We start from the raw sequence: 27,134 nt of genomic DNA on the forward strand, positions 1-27,134 counted from the left end.
AAGGGGGAGATAAATTCAGACTGTTTAAATGTTAAACCAGCTTTAAACATTTTAAGCTGCAGTAAACCACAGAGAAAATACAGAAGACTTCAATTATTGATTTAAAAAAATGGAGAGAGAGAGAGAAGAAGAGAGAGAGAAGACCCACTTTAGATTCCTGTTCAGAGGGAACATCATAGTATGTGTTTCCAAACAGTATAAGTTGTTGGCGGAGGTAGACAGCAATAATGGATGCCATAATCATGATTTCACCGACACGAAAACAATATGATTTAAATTTTACATTAAAACGCAAGGAAAATTAATTGTTTCAACACACTGCCTGCTTATAATGACTACAGTCTAGTGGGGCAACTTATTCAATTAAAGCTGGGCCTATATAATAACAGTAAATACTCAGTTTCAAATTGTACAGCAATGTGTTGTATATTCTTACAAAACTATCAGCTATCTCTCTGAAGTTTTTTTTTTCTTTTTTGCAAAAGCATAGTATAAGGCTAACAGCCACGAACACACTTACCAACAATGATATACAGTTTATGAACACGTGTCCAAGGGATTAAATCTTGTGATGAACAGAAATGTACTTTGTAAAAATGTTAAAATACTGCCAAGTCTACATTCTGTTGTGATCAAAGTGTGAAATACTTATTTTATAAATTGTTATTCCTCCTCCATGTTGGGGCACTTTTGCACCGGTGCGCCTCATGCTGCCAAAAATGACAAGAGATTGTGATAGATTTGCTCAAAATTATCCAGTAAGAAATTAGCTTTGGCATCCGATGTTTAGAAATTTACAAACGATCTTATATTGTAGGTGTAACTGTAACACTGTGGCAAAAAGGTGAGCGTTAACAAAAGTGTTCAATATACAAACAAATAATGCGCCTGACACTGACGAGTAAAATGTGCGCTTACGTTTTTAAGGTGAGAGACGTGAGAAATCTAATTCAAACAAGCTTTATAAGCAACTCTGTGTTGGCTGACTTTCATCAATACACTCTGTGGCAAACTAAATTAACCTTGTCTCGCAGGGGATTCTGGCGTAGTCTGTTTAATTTATCTGACACACGAATGTTGTAGTGGATATTCACATTTGTTGTAAGAAAAGCTTTTTAAGTGATTGTGGGGGAAAAACATCCATACAAGCCTCTTTGTTTGTTTTTGTTTTTTTTCATCCACCGATTGATTCATGGTCCATTGGAGCTGTCTCATGCACTTTGTTGCTCAATCTCAGCGCTACTCCCAAACAGGGTCACCAGCTGCTCCTCATAGTTGGCAATGTTCCTCTTCATGATGTCCATGCACGGGCCCAGCAATCTCTCGAACGCTTTGACATCCATGGCTGACCAAAGACAAAAAAAAGAAAAAAGATCACAGCAGTCAGACATAGTTTAAAGGTCCAGTGTGTAAGATTTACAGGGACTTAGTGGCATCTAGCGGTGAGGACTGCAGGTTGCAACCAGCTGAATCTTCTCTCGTTAGATTCATTTAGACCCTAATCACACAGAAAACGTTCTGCAGGTTGCAAAACGCGAGGCGCACCGCACTACCTTTTTTTTCAACTGAATGCCACTGGTGTGAAAAAAAAAAGATTGCCGCGCCTTTTTATTGATGCCAGGCAACCATTGACTCACCTCCTCATTCTAACCTTCCTGTGTAATCAATCTACCATTTATTTTTTTATTTTAGTTATTTGACAGTAATTAGTATCTAGTTCCTAAAATGTTGAGGCAGAGGGTACTTGCTGGAGCTCTGGTCGAGGGTGACCACTGCAGCGAGGCGTCGCTTCTGTACATGGGGCACCGGCACTATTCACTACGCTACCGACGCCCCGATTCAGGGGGCAGTTTGACCACTCTCTGTCTATAATCTGGCCATATAGCTCTGGGTGTCCAGCAACCGCTACCACCAGTTTCTCCTCCATTGTTTACCAACTGTAAACTTGTTGTCGTGACCACCACAGGAGGCCCGCCTCTCAAATCATCTGATTGGACAATGATAAAAAAGATGACGAAAAATAGAGATGACGTGAGGTGCTTTTCAGCTTTCAGTTGAAGTTTTTTCAACTTGAGAAATTCAGAGCACTCCAGCAAAAATGTCAGACGCTGAAGGCGCAGAAACAAGAGGCGTGTCACAACGCAAAAAACATGGGCAAAAAGCTTTACTCTCACTAAAATCATTTACAAAAAGCTGCCTCCAGCTGCTAAAATGCTTTCTGTGTGATAAGGGCCTCAATGTTCATTGTTCAGGAGGTTTGGAAGCCGAATTGTCTGCAGAGGTCTCTTCCTCTCTAAAACAAATGGACCAGGTGATTTAAACCAGTAAAACACCGAATAAAGCAGTTTCACAATACAAATCAAAGTTTCTTCAACGCTATTTGGCACATCACAAGAGCTTGCTAATGTATGCTCAACTATTTTCTTTTATAACTTGAGATCCAGACGTTCAGGAGGTTTTTCCAGGAGCCAAATTATCCTGCAGAGGTCTCTTCCTCTCTAAAGCAAACAGTCCTGGTGATTTAAACCTGTAATAAAACTTAATAAAGCAATTTCACACTAAAAAAATCTGTTTTTCTGACACTGCTCATCAAAGAGGGGTCTAACTATGGTGGATGACGCAAAAATGTGAATGGCCCTATCTAGAGCCAGTGTTTGGTGTGTCCGTTCTGGGCTACTGTAGAAACATGGCAGTGCAACATGGCACTCTCTGTGGATGAGGACCCGCTTCCTAAGTAAATATAAACAGGGTAACAAAAACACAACACTTCTTATTTTCAGGTCATTATACACTAAAGAAAACATACTTATATTATACTCCATTGCTGCCGATATATCCCCCTAAAATCCTACACACTGGACCTTTAAGAATTATGGAGAATAATATGAAATAACAAGTGGTATTCTGTGGAATTAGCGTGCTGGCTGCAATATATGAGTGATCATAAAATTGCACAAAATATACCCAAGCATTTGACGCTTCCCACAGCGTAGGCTGATGCAGCTCTGGGCTTGTTTGTGACAAGCGCCAACTCCCCGAAATACTGGCCCCTAGTGCATGTGGCAATATGCACCTCCTCATCCTCCTGGTCTTTTTTCGTCTGGCAAGAAAAGAAAAGCACAACTTAACATACCAGGACACAGAAATAAAGAGTTTTTTGATATTAAAATTTAAGAGTAGACTGGGCAAACATACCCTGCTTCTCTTCATGGTGATTCTAACTTGACCAGACTCGACAATGTAGAAGCAATCTGCTAAATCACCCTGGAATACAAAGCACAAAAATAAGACACTCGCTCTGTGGCAGCAGAAAATGATCAATCCAAGAACACATCATATAAAGAGATTCATCACCTGAGCAATAATCTGCTGTGAATCACTGTACACCTTGGTGGATATTACGTCCACTACCTTCATTCTCTCCGAGAGCTGTGAATGAAAGGATATTTGGTTGCCAATAGTTTCACTATAAATGCGTACTGCACTTTCTTCACTCAGAACAAAACTAATCTTAACCTCTAATGATGTAAGCAGTGGTAGCGTTTCAATGAATGCCTCATACAGCCTCCTTTTCTTGGCATTGTTCTTCACTATAATCCTCCTGAATGTCAGACGATCCTGAAACACAGATTTAAACACAAGGAAAACGTTCAGGTTCATGTTTAAAGTCACAGTGTCATCCTGTCTGCCTGTGTTGTTATAGGTCTGTGTGCGTAGCAAAAATAATTTTGGCTCTTTTTTTCATACTAAAAGCGCCGCTCTTTTCTCATCCTGCAAAATGCTAGAGCATTTTTGATGAGTCATTACACACATAATGGAGAAAGAAGGGGGGGGGGGGGGGGGGACATTAGTCAGAAAATGGTGGTCCAATGTGACAGACAATTAATGAATATTGGTAAATGGTACTTGCACTTTTATAGTGCTTTTCTAGTCTCGACCACTCAAAGTGCTTTTACACTACATGTCTATCTATCTATCTATCTATCTATCTATCTATCTATCTATCTATTCTTGGACATGCAAAGGAAGGAGCTGGGGATTGTACTGCAGATATTCTGATTTTTGGACGACCCCCTCTGAGCCACAGCAACCCTGCTGTTGTTGGGACAACAGCCAAAATAAGGACTACAAAGTGTTTTTTGTCGTTGTGTATTAACTTATTTCTCTAACGGTACATTCCTGGTTTAAAGTTACTCCATGAAATTATTGTTCTTATTGTTTCTATTGTTGTTTCTTTTCATTTCTCTCTCTAGACACTTTTCATTGCCTGTTAAAGGCGGGAATATCACGCTGTTATGCCGCCTTACTGTTCTGTACGTACGTCTGATTGTGGAAATGGGGGGACAGAGTTGTCTCGCCTCTGAGCTGGCAACGGAGGTAGTAATAGCCCGAAACAAGGTCTATGTAAAACGTAAAGCCAGATATATGCGACCATGCATGGAACAGGTGTGATGTTTTGATTACGTGTTATGTTGGCGACCCACCACGGGGAAAAGAAGCTGTTAGCAGTTAGTAGCTAACTCAAAGACGAAAAACAGCAGCTGTAAATGTCGGCAAATCAGGAAAACAATGAGATTCGGGAGTTCCTTACCCTCTGAGCAGAGGACAAGATCAGCCTTCTATGCCTGTGAAATGATTGTGTATGACAAGTTGTGCCATTGTTGTAGTTTAGAAAGCGCTGCAACACGTATGTTACATGTCACACTAGAGGCCAATGCTGTTGTGTTACATGTGAGGCATCTTTTGATTGCCAGGATGCAGTGTATAATCACACACTGGGGCAGACTGATGCCGCTGTCGTTTGGTTCTGTAAAAATGCAAAGGAGGCATAAAGAAGGGACTTTGTAGCAGCCCTATAGCATGATCTCTGTGTGAAAAGGGTTTCTCTTTCTTTTTCTTTCTCTCTTTGTCTGTACAATACCGTAGTTTTAATTTGTTGATCTGTTCTGTGCACACAACATCTATTGCAAGTCCTGGAAGAGGGATCCCTCCTCAGCGGCTCTTCCTGAGGTTTCTACCATTTTTCCCTGTTAAGGGAATTTTTGGGGGAGTTGTTCCTTATCTGCTGTGAGGATCCAAGGACAGAGGGATGTCGTATGTTGTAAAGCTCTCCAAGGAAAACTGCGATTTGTGATATTGGGCTTTATATATGATTGAATTGAAAGTTTAAAAGATTGGGGTCTAGGGAGGCATGAGTGGTGGGTGGGGTCAATGTGAAAGTGTAGAGCAGTGGTTTGCAACCTAGGTAAACTGACTCCTGACTCAGTGACATATTTTATGGAAGTTTCATATTACATTCAGTGCATAACAAGAAAAGTACAGAACAACTGATAACCTGTACAATCAACCGAAACAGTGAGTGCAACAACTGTAGGAAGTCTGTGAAAAATGAGCGATTTGGATGAGATTATTTCCTGATACAGTAGTAACTGTTTTATATGATTCTCTGTATCGTGTATTTTTGTTTATTTACTGTTTTTCTAATCACACATACTTAATAGACTTCCTTTTTTTGTGTTTTCAGTGTTTCCTTCTCCCTGACACTGCTACATTCTTTTCCTAGCTCTTTGGTTGTTTTAACAGCATACTTTTCTAATGCAGGCTGAGGCTGTTCAGCAGAGAGTAAGGACTCTGTGAATATAGCTTGTGTTCAGGTCTTAACTGTGCCCGTATCCTGTGAGATTTTTTAAAGTCTGTATACTGAATATTAATCTAAATTAAAAAAAATAATTCAATTTAGTTTACTTCACAGAAATTAATGAAATGCTGAGATACAGGCCCACTGAATATATATTTTGAGGCTGTCTTACACTACTTTAAATCAAGCAGGCCTTGCAACCCCCTGTGAAGCTTTGGGGGTATCACTGTGGTGCCTCACTGCTTTCACTTCTGTAAATAAATAATAAATAAAATGTCATTTTCAGCATTTGCATATTTAGTGTGATATTGTTTCACAGTGCCGGGCTTTTTAAATGTGATCACACATTTTCTGATTAAGGTATATGGGGAAAAAGACTTTAATGAATAGGCCAATTTATCTTTTCTAATAATATGTTGATTTATGTTAATGTGTATTTTAAGACATATTTTAATTTAAAAAACTTTATTAAAACTTAAATTATTAAACAGTATTTTGGCGGCCCCATGCAGGTAACTCTGAAGACCTCCTAGGGGTTGAAGACCCTCTGTTGAAGACCCAGGGTTTTGACTCAAATAATGGCCAGCAACATGCAGTTATTGTTACATACTATACTGCAGGAAACATGACCACAGCGCCCTCTAGCTGGGGAAAGAAACACTCCCTACATAAGAAGCATACACAGCTCTTACTCTGTGGTAAAGTGGTCAGCAGAGTCAGTCCTATAGGCACACAGACTCAACATACTGCAGCTTTAACATCCCACCACTCTGCCACAATGTGAGCTGTATAAATCCCAGACCTCAATCAGACTCTAATTAAAGCTCTGTCTATAGACTACTGTTTGCTCAGAGGCCCCACAGCAGCACTGTCCCTCCTCGACCTCGGGGGGATTGCCGGCTGAACGGGCCTGGCTGCTTGTTCACAGACTCAAACACACACAATGCAAGTAACCAGGTCAACAAGGGATACAGCTGCAACCTGCCCAGCTCGCACACAGATGACATAACAAAGCTGTTACCCACAGTTTGAGGACACGACCCTCACTGAGTCATTAATAAACAAGCTGCTTCTTCACAGATCGAGTAGCAACTGAATATTCACAACAGCTGTTCTGGACGCAATTTGTAAAAGAGTTGGATGTTGTCGAACTAGAAAACTGAAATTTTACTTTAAAATAGCAATGCAGGAGAGACACTGGACGTACTTGCTTGAACAAACAAGTTCAGCTGATCTGATAGCTGAGCTCTCTGAATGGGCTGCAAGACCTTTTTTAATAGGCCTGTATTACATTCATGATTTTCTCATACTCAGTATGCACGTTCATTAGCTTTAATCTATGCATTAATTAACATGTAAATTCATATCCAGGGGCACGATGAGTGCTCTCTCACTTTTTGCTTCATTCAGTGGGTTTTCCACAGTACGTTATCTCAGTCAGTCAACATGATCTCACCTACAGTGCCAACACTGCCACAGACTACCTGGATATTTACAGTAAATCACTGACAGCACAGCGTGTTATAAAAACCCGAGCACGGAGCCAACTGTGCTCCTGCATGAGGATTTAATGGTTTACTCACTAGGCACCAAAGGGCTCCAGGCGAGGTGGCGATTATTGTGGCTGCCCTGGGGGTGTTGTACATCAACGCCAGTTCTCCAAAGCTGCCTCGGTTGTCATAGCTGCCTACCAGCTTCTCTGTGCCTTCGACCTTCACGAAAATGTTAAACGTCCCACTGAATGAAAATACAAAGGAAAAAAAGACGATCAGAGAAAATGTAAATGCACAGCTGCCATACTGGTGTGTCCATAAATCTTAAATCAGCAGGATTATGTGACAAATATATGAATTTTAAAGTTAAAACAATCAATCAATAAGCAATTTTGTGAAAGATCACCTCTCAATAACATAAAAGTTGTCCCCATCGTCATCTTGATCAATGATGTGCTCCCCTTCAGTGCAGAACTTCTCAAACATGGCATCAAGCACCTGAGACATCTCCTCCTGTGACAATGTGAAACATCAGTAAAATACATGAATGTCACGTGTAGAAACGATCACACAGAACCCGCTCAGCGTGCTGTTTCACCTACTTGAATATAACCATCTTTCCAAATCATGCGTAGTGCACTGAGCTGTGGCAAAAAGCTGCTGGCCTCAGGCCGTGTTCTCCTTTGTGTAATTTAAGAGATGGCAGAGCACAAGCCAGAGGAGCACGAAGTGCTTATGGAATAATCCACTCACCGGATCCAAATTCTTGAACAGAAGAATGTCCCAACATGCTTCCTGTAGTCTCTGTCTCTGCTCATCGGTTTTTGGGTGGGTGACCTGCAAGTTGAAGCACAGGTCTTGTGATGTGACCCAATGATAGCCTGAATGTTGAAATTAATTTTCAGAGCTACAATTCATGCTGTCTGGAAAAAATCAACCTCAATATTAAGACAGGATATTTGTGGTATGAAAGTTTACCCGTGGCTCTTTCTCCTCATCATCTTCATCAGGATTGAACGCTTCAGCACACACTGCACCACAGAGAACAACAGATTAATAATAAACTAGACACAGACAGCAAATTCATCCAAAAATTCAAATTTCAGCCCAAAGACAGAACATTTGGAAACAACAACATCTTAACTCAAACACTTAAGAATAAAGCCTCATATTTAAGTGACCCAGCAGCACAACTTTCATCCCACTCTAACAACAGACACTGAATCTCTGGGATGATTCAGCGACAATAAATCTTTCAAGAAACACAACTTTTCTCCTCTTAAGTGTGGGGCTTTGGGGGGATGCGGTGACGCTGGTGGCAGTCATACCACATTTCCTTCCTGTGTTTTAACGACAAGATACTGTAGTCATAACAATCTTTTACTGGAATAAACCTAGCTTCTTTAAAAATGCTTTTTATTTCAATTCACAAATGGGGGAAATGTACTTTAATTCAGCAAAAGCATAACGCTTAAACCCCCGAAACCTTGATGATAGAATATCTATACCCCTGTAACAGTACTTTATTAAATATTTTTTTATGTTATATATAAGTACAAATTCTTTGGTTTCATGTTTAGTCTACTAAAAATGTAATTTCTCATCTGTTTATTGTGTGTTTCATTGACCCAATGATGATGTTGGCCCTCTGTGTTTGCACGTCGGAATGGGATTGGTTGTGGAGAAACGACCACTCCCTATTTAAGATGGCTTCTCATGACCAAAAAATTGTTTGCCTGATGAAGGTCTAGTACCGAAACGTCGCAAATAAATTATATATTGCAAGTTAGACAGTGTGCGGGAGTCCTTTTGCAACATCATCTGATGCTTCATGTTACTGAATGCTTTCACTCAACAGTCAAAGGAGTTAATTTGTGGAATCGTTTTGAAAAGGAAATTAAATGTGTAATATACATAACAGATTTAAAGCAAATGTTTAAAAATATGATGATTAACAAATAAAAAACTGAGTTATGAACACAAGTGTGAGCATATGAATTTTTGTTTGTGACTTTTATGTATATATCACATACATATACCGTAAAACTTCAATTAAACGCCCAGTCCCTTTTACTAGCCGGGTGTGGCTACACATTTTGACGAATACAGGCCTGCCTCAGTTAGAGGCCTGGGGTCTCATTGATGAAACATTGAGTAGGATCCATGCAGAAAATGTACGTACAGACAAAAGCCAAAAATCGGCAAAAAATATTTGACAATTTCTACAATCAGGCTTCCATCTCACCATCTGCGTCGCTAATTTCCCCTCTCCAAAATGTTGGTAAGCATGGGTTAAAAGTTTCTCCCATGAAGACTGTTTTTATAGATCACAACTTTTGCATGGGAAGTGGCGTACGCTTCTTTCAGGCCTTGTTTTGTGCATACACAATGTTTATAAATGAGAACCCTGGTCTTGTTGGCAAGCAGTTCATTTTAACTGGAACGTTGGCTACCCTCTTGAGCTAATGTTAGTTGAGAATGAGAATGAGATCGCGGATACAAGTGGCTGAAATGAGTTCCCTCAGAAAGGTAGATGGGCTCAGCCTTAGAGATAGGGTGAGGAGCTCGGAGTAGAGCCGCTGCTCCTTCGCGATGAAAGGGGTCAGTTGAGGTGGTTCGGGCATCTGATCAGGATGCCTCCTGGGCGCCTCCCGTTTAGAGGTGTTTTGGGCATGTTCCACTGGAAGAAGGCCCCGGGGGGGACCCAGAACACACTGGAGGGATTACATATCTCATCTGGCCTGGGAACACCTTGGGGTCCTCCAAGAGGAGAAAGAAAGCACTGCTAAGGAGAGGGATGTCTGGAGTGCTTTGCTCGCCCTGCTGCCCCTGCAACCTGGCCCCGGATAAGCGGAAGAAAATGGATGGATGAAAATGGATGGATGGATGGATGGATGGATGGATGGAATAAGGAGATGCTACACATTATTAGCTCGGTTGATTTCAATTTACTGAAACCCTGAGCACCAGAGAAGACCGCAAGTCATCGAGGTTTACTGGCATGATGAAAAAACAAGTGGTGACTCCCTTCCTCTGAATCATAAAGTCAGAATATGTGTCCATTCCTCAATTACCCAATAAGTGTTTTTAATTTAAAGTAATCCAAGTTATGAATATTGTTTTAACAGGATAATTAAGTATTGTCTTGGTATAACAAGGGTCATAACATGTAATTGATGATATTCAATGTAATATTTACACTGGTTCAAATAAACAATTTGATTTTATATCCCATTTTTGTTGAGCGACAGTTTTGTGTAAAAGGAATTAAAGGCCTGTCCCATATAGACGCCTCTCCCTAATATAAGCCTGTTGACTTCAGTGATTTAAGCAAATAATTCTGGGCTACAGTATTTTCATTGTAGAAGGGATGACTACAAAACAATACAAAAGGGGTGGTTGTAAAAAACTACACCTTCTCAGTCAGCAATAGTTTTGGTTTGTCACTGCTTCAAAAGTAATGATTTATTATTGTTATATTTTTTTTCTCGTGCGTATTTGAGTTGGAAAGTGACTCGAAATAAACTCAACTTGCTCATACTTTCCATTCACACTGTCAAACATGAAGAACAGTCCTAACACAGCTTTGTTATATTTGCACAGCCGGCATGTTACTATTATCATGAACAGGAGATTATTAGTAGTCGGAGTACTTCTCTTCATCTCCCCTCCCACGTCACTCTCTGACATTATTAACCAGGCTGGAGACAAAGTGGCTTCACAAACTCTACTAAATCAACAATATTATATTAAGCTGGAGACAGTGAGCAAAGACAGATGGAAAAATACTTGTACTGGAGAAAATCTGACGTAGTCCCAGTCTTCATATGTCAAATAAGTTTTATATGTTTCCAGCACTGACACTGTCCAGAGTTTTCCTCTTTGACAGAGCAGGCTTGAAACAGCCGGCGAATGACAACTCACCTGATGCTCTTCTGATGAATCTGTTTATCACCGGCGCTGCAAAAGCACAAAAAATATATATTAATGTTAGATTTACTTCATGATGACATACATCTCACAGTGACTGAATCACTGCTGGGAAGGGTTGGATTAATGCATTGTGCTTCTGCATCACATGTGCGGTGGAGTACACCCAGCCCTGTGCTCATTAAGGACCCATATTCATTTGGGTAAAACCTGAATAAGGACAGCTGCTTTGAAGTGCGTTTGAAATTTGAATGAGAAGAAAAATTCAAATGTAAAACACAGCATAAAGTGCTAAGCTGCCACACAATAGTCTCGGTATGAAATATACATTAGAGGAGGTCTCGTCCATTAATGGGCTGCAGGCCAGTGTTGTCCACGGAGGCTCATTGGAATATGATTTAGACAAAGCAGTGGAGGTGTGACGGGGTGCAATCCTCACCCACAAATGCTACAATAGTTAGTTTAATGAGTTAATATAGTGTCCTTATGTAACCATTGCAGCCAGCCTTGCAGACCCCACCACTCATTGGGATGCTGTGTCAGAGCTCTGGGTTGCTATGCTACTTGCTGCACCTTATGGCAAAACTGCACCGGCCATTGTGTTGCATGTGACCACAGTTTAGGAAGCACAAATCCATCTAGGGGTGGTAAAAGTCATATGCTGCATATGTTGCATCATAGCAGATGTTTAGATTTCTGCCTTTAGCTGCTTTGTCATATTTCTGATCCATCATGAGGGCAGGCCCACGAGGCCTGCACCTGAAACTGACAATATTCAAATGACCTAGAGGTGCAGCTCTGTTTGGAAAACACACAGTCCCCTTTTTTTGTGCAGCTGCTGTGCCTTAACGCTGGGCTTATCACAAAAACGTGTCTGCACAGATGAAGAACAAGACACGCTCATTAACCATCATTCAGCCTCCGTGACCATATATGGCAAATGACAGAGCCGTGGTGGATGCAAGGTGGCGAGCAGCGGAGCATCACTGCGCTCAATGTGTCTCTCCCACTGCACAGATACATGCTCATTATTCTACATACATGAAGGACATCCGCTGTCACACATGCTCCTGACATTAGTAAATATGTCGCCCTACCTATGAATTCCTCGTCATCGTCGTCCTCCTCCTCCTCCTCTCCGTTTTCAGAATCGATCTGCATGGCTTCGTCAATGAAATTGACCGCTTTTCCAGGTCTTGGGGCCGAATTTTGGTCATTGCCAAAAGAGGCCTCTTTGGTTTCACGCTCCTTCAGCTGGGTGAAGTACTGTAACGCAAACTCGAGCAAATCCCTGGGCTGATTCCTCAACACTTCCACGGTAAAGCTCTGTAACAGCTCCGTCAGTCCTTCAGGAATTTCTATACTCATTCCTGTTATCAGTCTATGGATGTGGACAAAACCGGTTTGCTGCGAATTTTTCTAAATGGTCAAAAACACACAGATGAGATGGAAAAAAGCCCCAAAATCAGCAGACGGGTGTAGTCAGAGCCACCCAGTCAGTCAGCGAGCCATCCACAGCGGATCCTCTCGTTTTCTTGAATGAAAATGGCTCTGGATTTTGCGTCCAAGCATCTTCTGCTGCTTCTGGCTACAGGAAACCCACGCATGTGACCCAGGAATCCATGGCAACCACCCATCCAGGGATTGCGTATGAGCAGCAGCAGCGCACAAACTGCAGTCAGTCGCAAAATACAAATTATGGGAAAGAGAAACCCTCGGGTCTATCAGTCAGAGAGAGATTTTCACTGAGAGGGAAGAGATATCAGATGTTGGTATTGTGTCTGTGGTCCGGTAGCAGGAAGGTTTAAATTTAAAAAAAAAAAAAATCATAATCTAATTTTTAAAAAGATGTGAATATAAAATAATAGCAATAATAATAATAATAATAATAAATGCAGCAAGCAATAGTCTAACAGCACTGCTAAATAAATACTACATTTCAGGAAAGGAGTCTGTATAAACCTGCTGTAAGAACAGTGTGGCACTCCAGCTTAATTCCAATCATTAATTACATTTACAATCTAATTAATAGCCTTGAGACACAGGCTCATTATAGATGGACTGTCCCTTTAATAGCAGCAGCAATTTAAACCCTATTTCTTGTTCCAGAGGGAGAAAAAATAATAAATCTGATGCATATTTTTAATAACCTTTCAGAACATTGTGACTCCCAGGCAAATACTGTAAGCTGACAGAGAGCTTCATTACAGGATGAAACATTCTGAACTGAATATTCTTGGTCTGAGACAGGTGATGAATGATGCAGTCATTTTGGGGGTTAAATATCAGTAATCGTGAGTTGTTTATGAATAGACAAAACGGCAGAAACTAGACCGTTCTTCTGGTGTTCACATGTGAACTTAAAGGTCCAGTGTGTGAGGTTTAGGGGGGATTTAGTGGCATCTAGTGGTGAGAACTGCAGATTGCAACCAGCTGAAACTTCTCCCAGTTGGGATTCCTGCAGTGTTCATTGTTCAGGAGGTTTTAACCGGGAGCTGAATTATCTGTAGAGGTCTCTTTCTCCCTAAAACCGACACATTCTCACTCCGGCCTCATCAAATATCTACGTTCAGTCATAGACTTTCCACGTGCAGATACAACGTGCAAGGTACCCTGGGTGCGTTGGTGAATGAAGTTCTGCCTGTTACATGCATTGTCTTCTTTCAGAATAGAATAGAAGCTTTTATTGTTATTGCATACCAGATACAACGAAATTTCAAAATATACTTCCGTTTTCAAAGGAAATTTACCGTTTTCATACAGTCTCTTTCAAAATAAAAGCACTACGTCGGTAAAACACTGCAAATTGACATTTTTTGGCCTTCAACAACTAACGCACATGGTTGGGTTTAGGCAACAAAAACACGGACCCATCCACCACCCATCCCAGCCACCGTACTCTGACTTTCATCGCCCTAACTTTCTTTTGTGTCTGCCGCGTTTCCCCCGACACCACCGAGCACCACTGAATAACAGCGACCGGCTGCGTATCATGCTAACATTAAAGGACGGCTATTTCGTCAGTGTCTGATGCTGCAAGACACTGCCCAAGCATCAGATTTCGTCAACTTCGGAGTGAGACTGGGTTGCTAAACAAATGGACCTGGTTATTTAAACTGCTTAAAACACTGACTTAAGCAATTTTAGATTAAATAATCTGTGTTTTACCAACACAGCTCATCTTGGAGAGGCTGCTAACTATAGTAGCAAACACAAAAATGCGAATGGCCCCATCTAGAGCCAGTGTTTGGTATGTCCATCCTGGGCTACTGTAAAAACATGGCAGACTATGTGAACGAGGACTCGCTTCATATGTACATATAAATGGCTCATTCTAATAAAACATAAACACAAAGATTCTTATTTGTAGGTGATTAGACACCAAAGAACACATACTTATTATATTCCATTTCTGCCAATACATACCCCTAAATCCTACACACTGGACCTTTAAACCTGTAAAACTGGTAAATCCTTCCAACTGTGCTCTCAAATTTAACTTCTCAGGTTACTCAGCTCAACTTTAAACACAACACAGCTGATCAGGCAGAAACAGAACAAAAGAAAGGAGAGGACAAAGAAAGATCAAATAAAGGTCATATATTTATGAGGAGACAACACACTCAGGTGAGATATGTGGCTTTTACATATGACTCAGCTAAATGTGTTGTCTCGTGAGCAAGTAAAAGTGAGTTGTAAGTAAATTTCAAAGACCATATGGAAGGAGGAAGGGAAACCTGGAAATATAAAGTTTTGGGGCAGCGGAAAGCCTCATCAGCAAAGCCTTTAGTCCTGGATTAGGAACAGAGTAAAACCTTTGGTCAGAGGATCTGAAGTGAGTGTTTTTACTGGGACACATGGTGCAACTGCTACTGTAAGAAAACCCCTGAGACTGCCAAATGTGTAACAACCGTCCTTTGTGTGTGCCACATTGTAGGATTATCGTATTGTGTTGGAATTGGATGGTGGTGAGCAAAGAGCAAAGAGAGATGAAGGAATAATTCTCACGGCAGGGAATCACTTGACGGAAAAAAGAAATCTGCCAAAAGAGCAGAGCTATTATCTGCCATGGTTGTCTTTGGCTCTGTTATGAGACCCTTCCCCCTGCTGTGGCCCATATCTGTCACTCTCCATTAAGAAAACACAACATTTTCTCACTCAAGCAAACATATGGGAGCACGTCCATGGAGTGACCAAGTAACGCTGCTGCTGCTGCTGCTGCTCCCAGACTCACCATTAAAGGCTTCCACGGTGAGGTGTCCACCACAGGGATTTTGTTTGTTTGTTACCTACAGTAAGAAGATATCAGAGACATCTGTTTAGTAAAAAACAAACACTGTGCATCAGCCCTGCTCTCTGAACTGTACATCCTGCACATTGTTACTGCTTGATGCTTCTCAACAGACCAATGGAGCCTGCAGCTGTGGAGCTTCAAAATCATCTTTAGGTTGCAATAAGAGATTGAACTGTCATTTACAAAACCATTATTTTCTCATATCTTCATGATGACTTGGCAATATTAGTGAAACTTATGATTAAAAAATTATTCTAAATTGGTCTCATGTAACACACTTATTTAATTATTAATGTGTTGTTCATTTATTTTACACAAATATTTTAAATAGTAAATAAATACAGTTTTTAAATAACTTCAATGTAATGTCTCCCAGTGACTCAAATTTAATATCAAAACATATCACAACACAGAACATATGACACATGTAAATATATAAATTGTTTTATGAAAAAAACTATGATTTTATTTTCTACAATAACTTCAGGTGTCACATTTAGTTTAATTTACATTCACAAAAAACACTGAAAGCTGTTGTAATTATGAGAAGTTAGTCATTAAAATGTAGAAGCCAATATTCTGTCTGTAATATGAATTAATATCTTAATTAATATGAATAAATATTCATATAAAATAGAAGAAAAGAAGTTCTAATATTATTTTAAAAAAACATAACAAAAGAAAAAAAAATCACATCACTGTATTTTTAGTTGGATCCGGCCACAGTTGTGGACAGACATATGGAAAGAAGAAAAAAAAATTAAAATAAATGAATAAATAAAAATAAAAAAATCATGTAATTTTAGTTACACGCACCAGTGCATGGACACATAAAAGTATTTTGAGCCCTGAGAAGGAATCAATAGTATGTGGTTTACTGTATATACATGCAGGGGTTGGCTTCTGTCTTCTGTCTGATAAGCTGACGGACATGTTGATGACACATAATAAAAAACCACCAGCTTCCAAATTGAAAATAAAGTTGAATCAACATCTCTAAAACACTTTGAACAGAGACTGATCATTAAAACCCTCATGAATGTGAAGTACATGCTGCCATCTGCAGGTGAAGACAAGCAGTGCAAGGTCAGGCTACAATGCAAACTAAACTACAACAGTAGCTTTAAAAGATATTTTACTCTACGTTAACAACTCTCACATGCTGTCATCAAAACTGCTTAAGTATGAGAACCACTGGGAGGCATAAAACAGATGTGACATTAGCCCAGAGGTTTATTAACTGTCAGTATCATGTAAAAAAAAAAAACACATGCACAATATGTGTAGTTTCAGTTTTGTCTTCCTTCTTATGCACACACCCTATTGTATGGTGCCAGTTATGTTTTCAAGATGTGGGTGAGTGTGCCACCTACTGGACATCATCTTGTAATGCAATGTTTGTAGCACTGTGATATTTGCTCTTTACATGCATCTCTCATGAATCATGCTGGTGTTTAGTCAGATCCTCCATTAATGCACATATCACATACATATATGTCACTGTATGTAGTACAAATTTGGCACATATTAGATCATTGCAGGAGAGAAGAGAGCCACGTTGTCACTATTCAGGAGATGTCGAGGAGGGCCAACATGAAATATGAATATTTGCAGAAATTTCAGGTTTTTTATAGTAAAATAATTTTTGATTTTATTTTTATCTTTTTAGTATTATGCTAGTGAAGATGATAAAATTGACTGAAATGTAACACTTTATTACAAGTATATCTTAAGTAACCTGTAGATTTTACGCCACACATTTATTAGATAACGTGTAAAAAAATATTTACAGGTAAGTAATTTTTTATTTCTTATTGTGTTTTATTGTAAAGATGTTTAGTAAACCATGACGAGCCGTGGCCCTGCTGAGGTTTCTTAATACTTTTCAAGTCTCCACAAGAGACAGATGTTGAGGCAAGTCAGTCTGATTTGATCTTGTCAGAATTCAGAGTTGTAACAACAAACCACACACAGAAGCCGGTCCCTGCTGAAGTCATGACACTTACCCAGTGACAAAAAATACACTCAGACTTCATGAGATGAAATTCACTTGATTTTGATGTCATATTGATTCACAAACAATCACCATGTAAAGATAATAACTTCCTGTTAATGCAATGCTGTTCTTCACCTTCACCTGGTCAGTTATCAGTATGTGCTTTTCCACTCAGTGATTGGTTAGAGCCCCATTAGGATGTATTTGTGCTCTCTGAGATGAACACAGTGCTGCTCCCACAGTGAGGACGGATCGTCCTTCCAACACCTTGATCCAAACTTTTATTGACTTGTATTTATGCACCCTTTAAGTGTCTGACAAACCACCCTCATAACAGCAAAAATAAAGCAACCAACAAACCTGTCAGTAGCTGAGCAACTCTAACCTGGACAAACTGCCTCTCCATTGATTTCCTCACATTCTATAAATGAAAGAGAGGGCATCATTGAACTGGAACGAGCTCAGTAAAACTGCTCAATGAAGACATAAAGGAGACACCACCTGCTGTCTGTCGAGGCTCACCGGTAGGACGTCTCTCTCTTCTCTGGTGCTGTAAACAAACCACGGGGGATCAGCTGTGAGTCCAGTTGATTGCAGAATTTTATCAGAGATGTTATTCTTCCTTGAATCTGCAACGCTGACAAACAGAAAAGCCAAGCGAGCAAAACAAAAATGGAACAAAAATGCAATGATAAGAACCCCAATCTTCTGTTTTAAAGGTTTATCTCTGCAAGATTCCAGTCATGAAGTCATTTAACATCACGACTGACAAAAAACATTCACCATATGATTGAATATACAGCTTTGTCTTCCTGTTGTCTAGGTAAGCATCAGGTGCAGATAAAACACACAGTAGTGGTGCTGCAGGTCGGCCAGGACAGCCAGTAGCAGCATTGTACCATGGGTAATACAACCAGGACCACATATACAGTACAGATACAGCAGGAGACATTGGAAATGGACGTGCACTTGTATAGCGCTTTTCTAGTCTTCCGATCACTCAAAACACTTTTTACACTACGGGTCACATTCACCCATTCACACACACATTCACACACTGGCGGCCCAGGCTACCATACATGGTGCCACCTACTACTCAGCTTTAACACACACACACCGATGAAACTGCCATTGGGAGTCGTAAGTGCTAAATCGTAGGCAACTGGACTTGCTTGCGTTTCTTGAAGACGTTCCGCCTGGCCACCATGTGAGTCGTTAGGGTCAGGTGGGACCAGGGGTGAATGGGTGTGAAGTTGCCTGGGGAGGGATCCCAAGACTGCATTGTAGGTGGGTGCCATCGGGAGCAATTTGGGGTTTAGTATCTTGCTCAAGGATACTTCAACATGCGGACTAGAGGAGCTGGGGATCGAACCACTGATCTTCCGATTAGTAGACGACCCACGCTACCTCCTGAGCCACAGCCGCTCATATCAAGGCTCAACGTCTGTTTAGGTCATATACAACTGAAGGACTAATGGACTAGACTATTTGTTTATTGTAGTTTGAGTAAGTTGTTTTTCTTAATAAAATTAATTACAAATAGAGGGCAGTGTGCAGTTATTCTTTCTTCACTTGCCTACGGACATTTTCTCCTGCATACCCGTCCACAAGAAACTGAAGGTATGCACGAGCTGTCAGTCTGTTGTAGTTTGAGCTTTAAAGACGATTTGTCATATTAACAGGAATGAACTCCAAAAATATATAAATGAGGAAGGAAATACGGTGGCTAAATTATTATTATTTTTTTTAAAAGCCAACATATTTTAAAAGCTGTATGTCTTAGTCAGAGCTTTATTTAACTCTTTCATTTCTCGTTAATATTTTGCCTTCCTGTTATCCTGTCTTTTTTAAGAGGCACCAACCTTATGTTTAGATCTACATTTCAGCACACAAATCAACCAGTCATTTCTTCTTCCTACCATTTGTCACGTTTTGACAAAAATCTAAAAAAGAAACCCTACAAATTCAGTGGCATTGTGTTAAGTCAAGGTTTTAACTATGTGGACAAAATGTTACAAGTTGTGCAGGAAATTTAATTTCTTTTGTTGGAGAGGCTGAGCTGATGTTACAAAAAGAAGCTTTCACAGCTTTCAGCTTTTGTATTTTTCAGCATTTTGTCAGTTTGACCCGGCATACTGATTAATTTTTGCAATGTGACAGTCATAATATGGCCTTTCACAAGATTTTTGGTTGATTTATGTCACATTTACAAATTCAAAGTGCCGGCGGACAGACATTTCTCTGTACCTGCCAAAGAGCCTCAAGCGTTTTGTAAAAGTGCAAATTTCAGTTGGCTAAAAGCTTGTTTTTTCAGTTGTTCTGCTTGTTATTTGTTATTCACACACCACAGTTTGTCACCTTCATCCAAAAACGTTGCTTTTTCACCACTTTACTTCCCAAAAAACTTCTCATTAACACCTCTAAGTCAAGTATTTTCATCATCACCACACAGACACTGTATGTCCTTTTTCCAGGAAACATTTATTCGATCGAGAGACAGGATCGCTTCTTTCCATAAACAGGTCAGTTAAATATTAACAAATTTACAGTCATGAGGAATGTGATAAAAAAAAACAAAAAACAAACAATGCTCGCCTTAAAAAAACCCAACCCAGGGACCCCCACCCAGGATAACATCGACCACGGTGGCGCTGGAACGAGACTCGAATCCACTTCCAGCTCCATTGTTACATGCTCTTCCGTTCAGTGCTTCACAGTTCGTCTTTGTCTGGTGTTGTCTGTTAAGAGAACAAAATTTAGTTATGAACAGTCAGAAGAACAAATACGCCAATATCTGATTACTTGACATCCTTAAGATGCCACAGTGCTCTCACCGTTTCTTCATCATCTTCATCATCTACAATTTCGTCTTTATCTTCAGAGTCATCCTCTGCTGCCTCTTCTTCTGGCTCCTCCTCTGGCTCCTCCTCTGGCTCTTCTTCAACCTGTAGAAAATGCACATCTTTTTTAGCATAACACCCCCAAAATATTCAGCTAAGCAGACTTAAAATGACCCAACTGAGCAACCTGAAGGAGGTAAAGACGAAGACAAAACAATACTACAAAAAAGGAAAGAAGAACTATTTCCAACGCTGAAACAACACCAAGATAAGAAAATGTTCTCTGACAGTGAAAGAGGAAACTTGACACATGCACAGTGAAAACTTTGCCATGCAAATGAGTACGTGGCAGTTGGTATCGACTTGCCTGTTCGTCCAGGGGTACGTTCATGCTGAGTCGAAGCATGCGCTCTATCCTGTCTCCATAAGCCTTTGTGTCAACCAGTTGGTAGCCTGAGCGCAGCGTGGCCGTCTCAAACAGAACCACAGCCAGATCTGACGCAGTCTGGTCTTCGCTGTCCGTCTGGAGGACATGAAGGAAAAGAAACTGATCAGTTATCAGCTCTGGTCCACGTTATGTTTGAAAATACTGCACTGAAAACAATTTCTTTATTTGTATTTTATAAAAGCAGTGAATTATTTTATAAATGACATAATGTGGCATTATTCAAACTGTACAGATACAGTGAAGTGAGTGTTCAGACTTACATTGACTCTGTTTAGCATCTGCTTGATGAGAGGATGTTTGGGGTTGATTTCTAATGTTTTCTTCTGGCTGGCATAATAGCTGAAGAAGAGACAAGAGGGACATTACCATATAAGCTAAGTTAACAGTGAGACAGGCCACAACATGTTCCACATTTGCATTTTACAACCATGATAATGAGCAGCAATGTTGCTGAAAAGCTGAGGATCATTACTCACTTTGTAGAAATGTCTTTTCCTGTCTGGTACGCCTGTGCCTTCATGATCCTCTCCATGTTTCCTGACCAGCCGTACTGACTGGCAACCAGAGCGCAGGGGGAGTTGGTTAGCCTCTGGGAGAGGACGGCCTTCTCAATCTGCAGGACAGACAGCGCTGTGTTAAATAACGTGGCTGATGGAATAGACATAACTTAGCAGCTGCAGGCAATTTCTCTCGCCTCTGCAGCTGGTGTTTATTTCCCATGTCATGAATATACAAAACAATTCTTCACCTTGTCCTTCAGGGCCTTATCCTTCAGCCAAGTGGTGAGAGGTTCGTACTCCTTCTCCAGGGCCTCCCTCTTCTCCTTGCTCTTGTTGCTCTCGTCGAACTTGACGCCCTCCTTTGCGACATTCTGGAAGCGTTTGCCGTCAAACTCGGGCAGTGCCTGGATGCAGTACTCGTCCACAGGCTCTGTCAGGTAAATCACCTCGTAGCCCTTCTTCAGCAGCCTCTCCACGAAGGGAGAAGACTCAGCCTGCAGATGGAAACAGGCTCATCAATGCCTGGCTATTAAATCTACACACCATGTACATCACAGTTTACACTGCCCTCAACATAACAGAGCATTTTAACCCAACCAAACGATGGGGAAACATCCACTCACCTCCTTCCTGCTGGTGCCAGCCATGAAGTAGATTTTGTCCTGCTTCTCTTTCATGCGCTCCACATACTGCTCCAGGCTGGCCAGGACGGTTTCACTGTTGGAGGTCTGGAAGCGCAGCAGCTTGGCCAGACGGGTCCTGTTGGAGTGATCCTCAATGACACCCAGCTTGATGTTGGTTCCAAACTCCTTCCAGAACTTGTCGTTGTACTGCTCCTCTGCAATCTTCTTGATCATGTCCAAAGTCTTACGCACCAGCTTCTTGCGGATAACCTGAACAAAGAGGAGATAAGCGTTACATCTTTAATCACTTCATGCCTAGTTTAATATTCCAAACTTTTGTTTTGTTTTCTTTTTCATCCTGTAAAGCACTTTGACTACACATAAGGTTCCTTTTCTTTCCACACACAGACTAAATGATGAATAAAATCACAGATAAAATGAAAAATAATTTGCATTTAGATGCTGTTGTGTTGATGTTAGATGTGAAACTCACCTTGAGCAGTTTGTGCTGCTGCAGAGTCTCTCTTGACACATTCAGGGGGAGGTCATCAGAGTCAACCTAGCAAAATAAATTTCCATTAATCACAGTGCAGGTGCTATCTGGCCAAAAACCAAACAGTTTATATTAGCGTAGGGCTGTGTGAATAATTAAATTTTGCATTCAGTTACAATATTAAAATCGAGACAGAACGATTATTGTGTCACATTCTGTTTTAAAATGATGCTCTTTTTTTTATCTTGTGTTATAAATCCAGTGCACCCCCTTCCTTCACAGTGGTGCGCTCAGTTTTGCCAACTTGGCACCGTTCTCACTAGATTTAGGGACTTTTCAGACCTTGTAGTGACTTTATTTCTAAAAATAACCCACTGCCACTTCCACTGCTGCAGGTGCTGCCTGTTGAGCTCTCAGTATGTTACAAGTCAGAGCTCTCAGAATGGCTGCTAACGTTTCATTTACGACGGCACCACCCAAATGTGTCGATTAGTGAAATGAGACTGATCAGTGCACTGAAGGCCGTCCTACTTCCAACAGCGTTCAAGTGGCCTCCCACTGCAGATTCAGACAGTGTCAAAGTAATAACTAAAACTATAGAGGGTTTATTGTTGCGTATTTGCGACCACACTTGCATATATTTCACATCAAAGAGAATACCGAATTAAAGCCCCCACAGTTCCCCAAAGTTGAATAAATGCATGATGTTTCCAAAGTCAATGAGTAATCATAAATCATAAATTAAATAACCCTGATTAGTAACAATGACGACCAGCATAAGTGAGTAAGATCTCTGCAGTAATCAAGCAGTCCTACATTAGTGCCTGACTGTGTCTTAGGTTCAGTTAGAAATCACTCACCACTCCTTTGACGAAGTTCAGGTACTTGGGCATCATGTCGTTGAAGTCGTCTGTGATGAAAACTCTCCTCACAAACAGCTGTGACAGAAAGAGACGTTCATTTAGAAACCAAGCTGAGGGAATTCCTAATTATTATTCTATAAGCACAATACAATCACTTAAAATGGATACTGAATGCTGCTTGAGAGACATACCTTGATGTAATCGTTCTTCTTAGAGCCGTACTCATCAAACAGGCCGCGGGGTGCTGAAGTGGGCACAAACAGGATGGACCTGAAGGTAACCTCACCCTCAGCTGTGAAGTGGATGTGGGTCAGAGGGTCGTCGCTGTCCTGTTAGAGAGCGAAACATTGTTTGAATTAAAAGCATTACACACGTCGAGAGTACAAGGAAGGCACACAATCAACGTGGCTGTTTGGCAAAGCGCTTCTGCTCAGGTGCCTACCTTGGAGAATGTCTTGTAGAAAGCCTTGTACTCATCCTCTTCAACCTCCTTAGGTGGTCTCTGCCAAATGGGCTTGATGTCATTCATCAGCTCCCAGTCCCACACAGTCTTCTCAACCTACAATTAAATCAATGAGACATTTTCAGAAACAGTCGAAAAGGATTCTTTCTCAAATTATCAGACCAAATTATTCAGGTGTTAAATGACCAAATTAAATAGCATCAGTTTAGAGCTAGGGCATACTCAAATATTTTTTTTACTGCCTATGTTATTTTGCTAAAATCTTTAAACTTGAGATGTTCAACACATTCACAATACATTTTTTTTCAAATATTGATTTTATGCTAAAGAAAAAAACCTCCCACCTTCTTTGTCTTGGGCTTCTCTTTGTCCTCCTCCTCTTCCTCTACCTCAGCCTCATCTTCAGCAGCCTCTTTCTCTGGCTCCTCTGCTGCCTCAGCATCTTCCTCGATGGGCTCCTCAACTGTCTCCGTCTGCCGTGTTGAAGGGAAGAAATTATGTAACGGCCAGTTTCTCATTTCCATATTTTGCCTGTTTCATAATATAGCTGTGCTGGGATGAAGTCTGAGTCAAAGTGTGGGAGGAAGTGTCTTAAGTAATCACCTTGCTGGCCCAAACGTAGATGGGGAAGTTGATGAACTGGGAGTATTTCCTGACGAGGTTCTTGATGGTGTCCAGCTCCAGATAGTCTGAGGCTTCCTCTTTCAGGACCAATCTGAGGTTAATAAAGATGAGGAGAATTTAATTTCAGAGTCAGTACTATTGTAACATTTGAGAGTAGAGTTGTAACAGGACAACAGCACTTCAAGGTCCAACTGAGTAGGTGTTACAGTATTCGAGGGACAGGATGAGAGGTGTGAAGAGCAATATGACTAACAGCAGATGATCAGAATGCTAAAAAAAAAAAAAAAGTAGCTAGAATGCAAAGGTGGTTTTAAGATTAATAAAAACACAATATAAACCCACGTGATGGTGGTTCCTCTGCCCAGTGTGTCCCCGCGTGGGTCCTCAATGACAGAGAACTGACTTGAGTCAGACTCCCAGATGTGCTGGGTGTCATTGTTGTGTTTGGATGTCACGATGACTTTGTCGGCGATGAGGAAAGCGGAGTAGAAACCAACACCAAACTGGCCGATCAGCTCTGAGGTCGACTGATCCTCAGCCTGCATCTCTGTCATCTTGTTGAGGAACTCGCTGGTGCCGGATTTAGCAATGGTGCCCAAGTTCTTCACCAGGTCCTCTTTGGTCATTCCAATACCAGTGTCAGTGATGTGAAGCATGTTCTTCTCCTTGTCAGACTGGAGATAGGAACGATACAGTTAAGTTACTGACAGAGCAAGAGTTGTTCACATTAATAACATTAATAAGGTGCACTGCAACACACAGCAAGTATGTGTCTTTCTTGTGCATACTTTTATTTTGATGGTCAGCTCTTCATTGGAGGCCATTACGTGCTCATCGGTCAGAGACAACAAGCGGATCTTATCCAGAGCGTCTGAGGCGTTGGAAATCAGCTCCCTGAGGAAGATCTGAAAGACACAATAATCATTTTACCATCAATTCAGCCACACTGATTCACCCCTTCCCCCAGATCTCAAACTGTGAGCGTCTGTCGGATGAAAAAGAAACCTGCAGGTGTGCTGTAATACATAAAGTTACCCAGATTGTTCATTCAGTGGCAGCTGATAGTAACTGTTCAATATATTTAAATACAGAGAGGCCAGAATATTTGTTCAAAACTGAATGCCATCAAATTTGGCAGGTGTCAATTTTAATTAGAATCAGAATCATTTCCCCCTGAGGGCAAATTGTGATTCATTACAGTCACCCTGATTTAAAATACAACACAATAGAAATACAAAAATGTGCATTATACTAAAATCTTAACACTAGTCCTTAAGATATTAAGAATAAAATATATTTCTTCACTGCAATCCAATACAACCGCTCAGTTATAACCTCTGCCTTTAAAAAGATAATGTCCAGCTTTTCTTGATACTGTTTGAGAGTATTAATTTAACTATATGTTAAATATTGAGTTGGTAATTTGTAGTGCTGTTGTACTGGACCTCATTATATTGAGAGACATTTCTTTATAATATGCCCACCCTATTTATTAAGGGGGGAAGAAGTACAAATAGAAACACAACTCAGTATACCACTAACTTCAACCCCAATAATTAACACATGTTTGAGTTAACATCCCTCTTATACAAGTAGATACATAAAAATCATGTTGCAAAACTGATGATAGTACATCAAGAGGTCATGTATTCCTGCTCACCTCCTTGTTCTTGTACAGGGAGTTGATAATCAGCTTCATCATACGATTGACTTCAGCCTGAAAGGCGTGTTTTTCGGACTTTTCTCTGAGTTCCTTGATCTGAGCTGCATTCAATCCATCCAGCTGGATAGCCTCCTCCTCTCTGGGGACAGACACAAGCACACAGGTGAGACGTGCAAAACAACAAATCACAGCTACCAGTAAACAACATGCAAATCTGCTCTCCCCCTCCAGGGACAAGTATCCAAGCTAAATCCAAGTCACACAAGATTCCTCTCTCTTAATAAGGGACGTGTAGTAGACATAGCACAGCTTTGCCACCACTACAATTCAAGGGTTGCTGGGGAGCTTTTGTGTGCACAAGCTTGGTCGTGTTGACCTTGTGCTGTTAACTCTAGGTCTAGTCGACCTTTTCTGATAGGGACAGCCACAGCTCACTTAACATGTATGCTCTGAGGAGATATTTGAAGTGACACCCACCTCTGCACCACCTCATCATCTGTTCTGGAGCCATCTCTGCTTTTACCAACGTCTTCTTCTACCGTGCCGTCGATGTCAACTTCATCTTCTGCCTTCACAGCAGCTGCATATGGACAAAAAGTTGCTGTATTAAAATAAAATAATGTCTGCAGGTGTATCATGAGAAATATTCAGCATTTAAGATTGGTTCAGGTGGCATGAAGCTCTGCAAACACGTGATAGAAATCACCAAAAATAAGGTGTAACGTTAGGAAGGCTGTCTTTATCTTAGCTATATGAATCTAGCTACATCTATGCAACAGCAATGATTTTTAATGGGTGTTAGCGAGCATTACACAGCTTTAACATACATGGTGTATCTATGAGAAACTTCTGGAAAGGCGATGAGGAATAACGGGTGTTAGCTTTGCTCCTGGAAATGTGTTTAAGCCACATTAATCATGCTAACTATCGCAAACAAGTGTATAAAAATGAAGCTTTAATGCTACAAATGTGCGAAGGCTGTGGCCATGAATGAGCAGAGATGAAGCACAAACGCAAGTTAACGCTAGCTTACAGGCTAATGCTAGCTAAAATGTTGGGTGATAAAAAAGTAACGCGAATTAGCAAACAATATTTCCGCTACTCACCGAAGGCAAAGAGTGCGAAGAGCAGACCTATCACCCACACTCGCTTCATGTTGAGATAACTGCTTGAATGACGATGTGTGTCTTCAGCTCCAGAGACAAAAGCCGGGAGATAAGTGCACGCAGCACCGCTTTAACGGGAGAGACTGACAACCAACCTCTC

General features: G+C 40.8%; 1 protein-coding gene across 2 annotated transcripts; it reads right to left on the minus strand.

Moving 5' to 3' along the window:
• Window positions 1-57: 57 nt before the first annotated feature.
• On the minus strand, window positions 58-27,134 carry hsp90b1 (heat shock protein 90, beta (grp94), member 1). 2 transcript variants are annotated; one of them, XM_050073577.1, is made up of 28 exons: window positions 26,975-27,134; window positions 26,346-26,448; window positions 25,866-26,007; window positions 24,994-25,110; window positions 24,548-24,879; window positions 24,185-24,296; window positions 23,926-24,054; window positions 23,561-23,677; window positions 23,310-23,447; window positions 23,116-23,193; window positions 22,256-22,321; window positions 21,763-22,032; window positions 21,388-21,633; window positions 21,116-21,252; window positions 20,900-20,978; window positions 20,555-20,714; window positions 20,186-20,250; window positions 12,159-12,468; window positions 11,056-11,091; window positions 8,110-8,162; window positions 7,885-7,968; window positions 7,538-7,644; window positions 7,222-7,375; window positions 3,517-3,618; window positions 3,355-3,429; window positions 3,196-3,264; window positions 2,965-3,100; window positions 58-1,345 (listed from the first exon to the last, which is right to left on the minus strand). In XM_050073577.1, exons 1-28 carry the CDS (start codon window positions 27,021-27,023, stop codon window positions 1,212-1,214), a joined length of 3,600 nt encoding a protein of 1,199 aa, XP_049929534.1. In that variant the 5' UTR covers window positions 27,024-27,134; the 3' UTR covers window positions 58-1,211. The 2 variants fall into 2 exon arrangements, with proteins under 2 accessions (XP_049929534.1, XP_049929533.1); XM_050073576.1 differs by lacking the exons at window positions 58-1,345; window positions 2,965-3,100; window positions 3,196-3,264; ... (6 more) ...; window positions 11,056-11,091; window positions 12,159-12,468 and adding an exon at window positions 19,814-20,089 and having other exon boundaries at window positions 20,186-20,296; window positions 20,559-20,714.

Source organism: Epinephelus moara, chromosome 20 (assembly GCF_006386435.1).
Source record: "Epinephelus moara isolate mb chromosome 20, YSFRI_EMoa_1.0, whole genome shotgun sequence".
Taxonomy (NCBI): Eukaryota; Metazoa; Chordata; class Actinopteri; order Perciformes; family Serranidae; genus Epinephelus; species Epinephelus moara.

What these genes read in the sequence shown, in the direction of transcription:
- hsp90b1 (XM_050073577.1), bottom strand. Translation starts at nt 27,023, where the DNA reads ATGAAGCGAGTGTGGGTGATAGGTCTGCTCTTCGCACTCTTTGCCTTC. An exon ending in CTTCGCACTCTTTGCCTTCG is followed by an intron (nt 26,449 to 26,974) that starts GTGAGTAGCGGA and finishes GTCCATATGCAG; the next exon opens with CTGCTGTGAAGGCAGAAGAT. An exon ending in TCTACAAGACATTCTCCAAG is followed by an intron (nt 23,448 to 23,560) that starts GTAGGCACCTGA and finishes GCTCTCTAACAG; the next exon opens with GACAGCGACGACCCTCTGAC.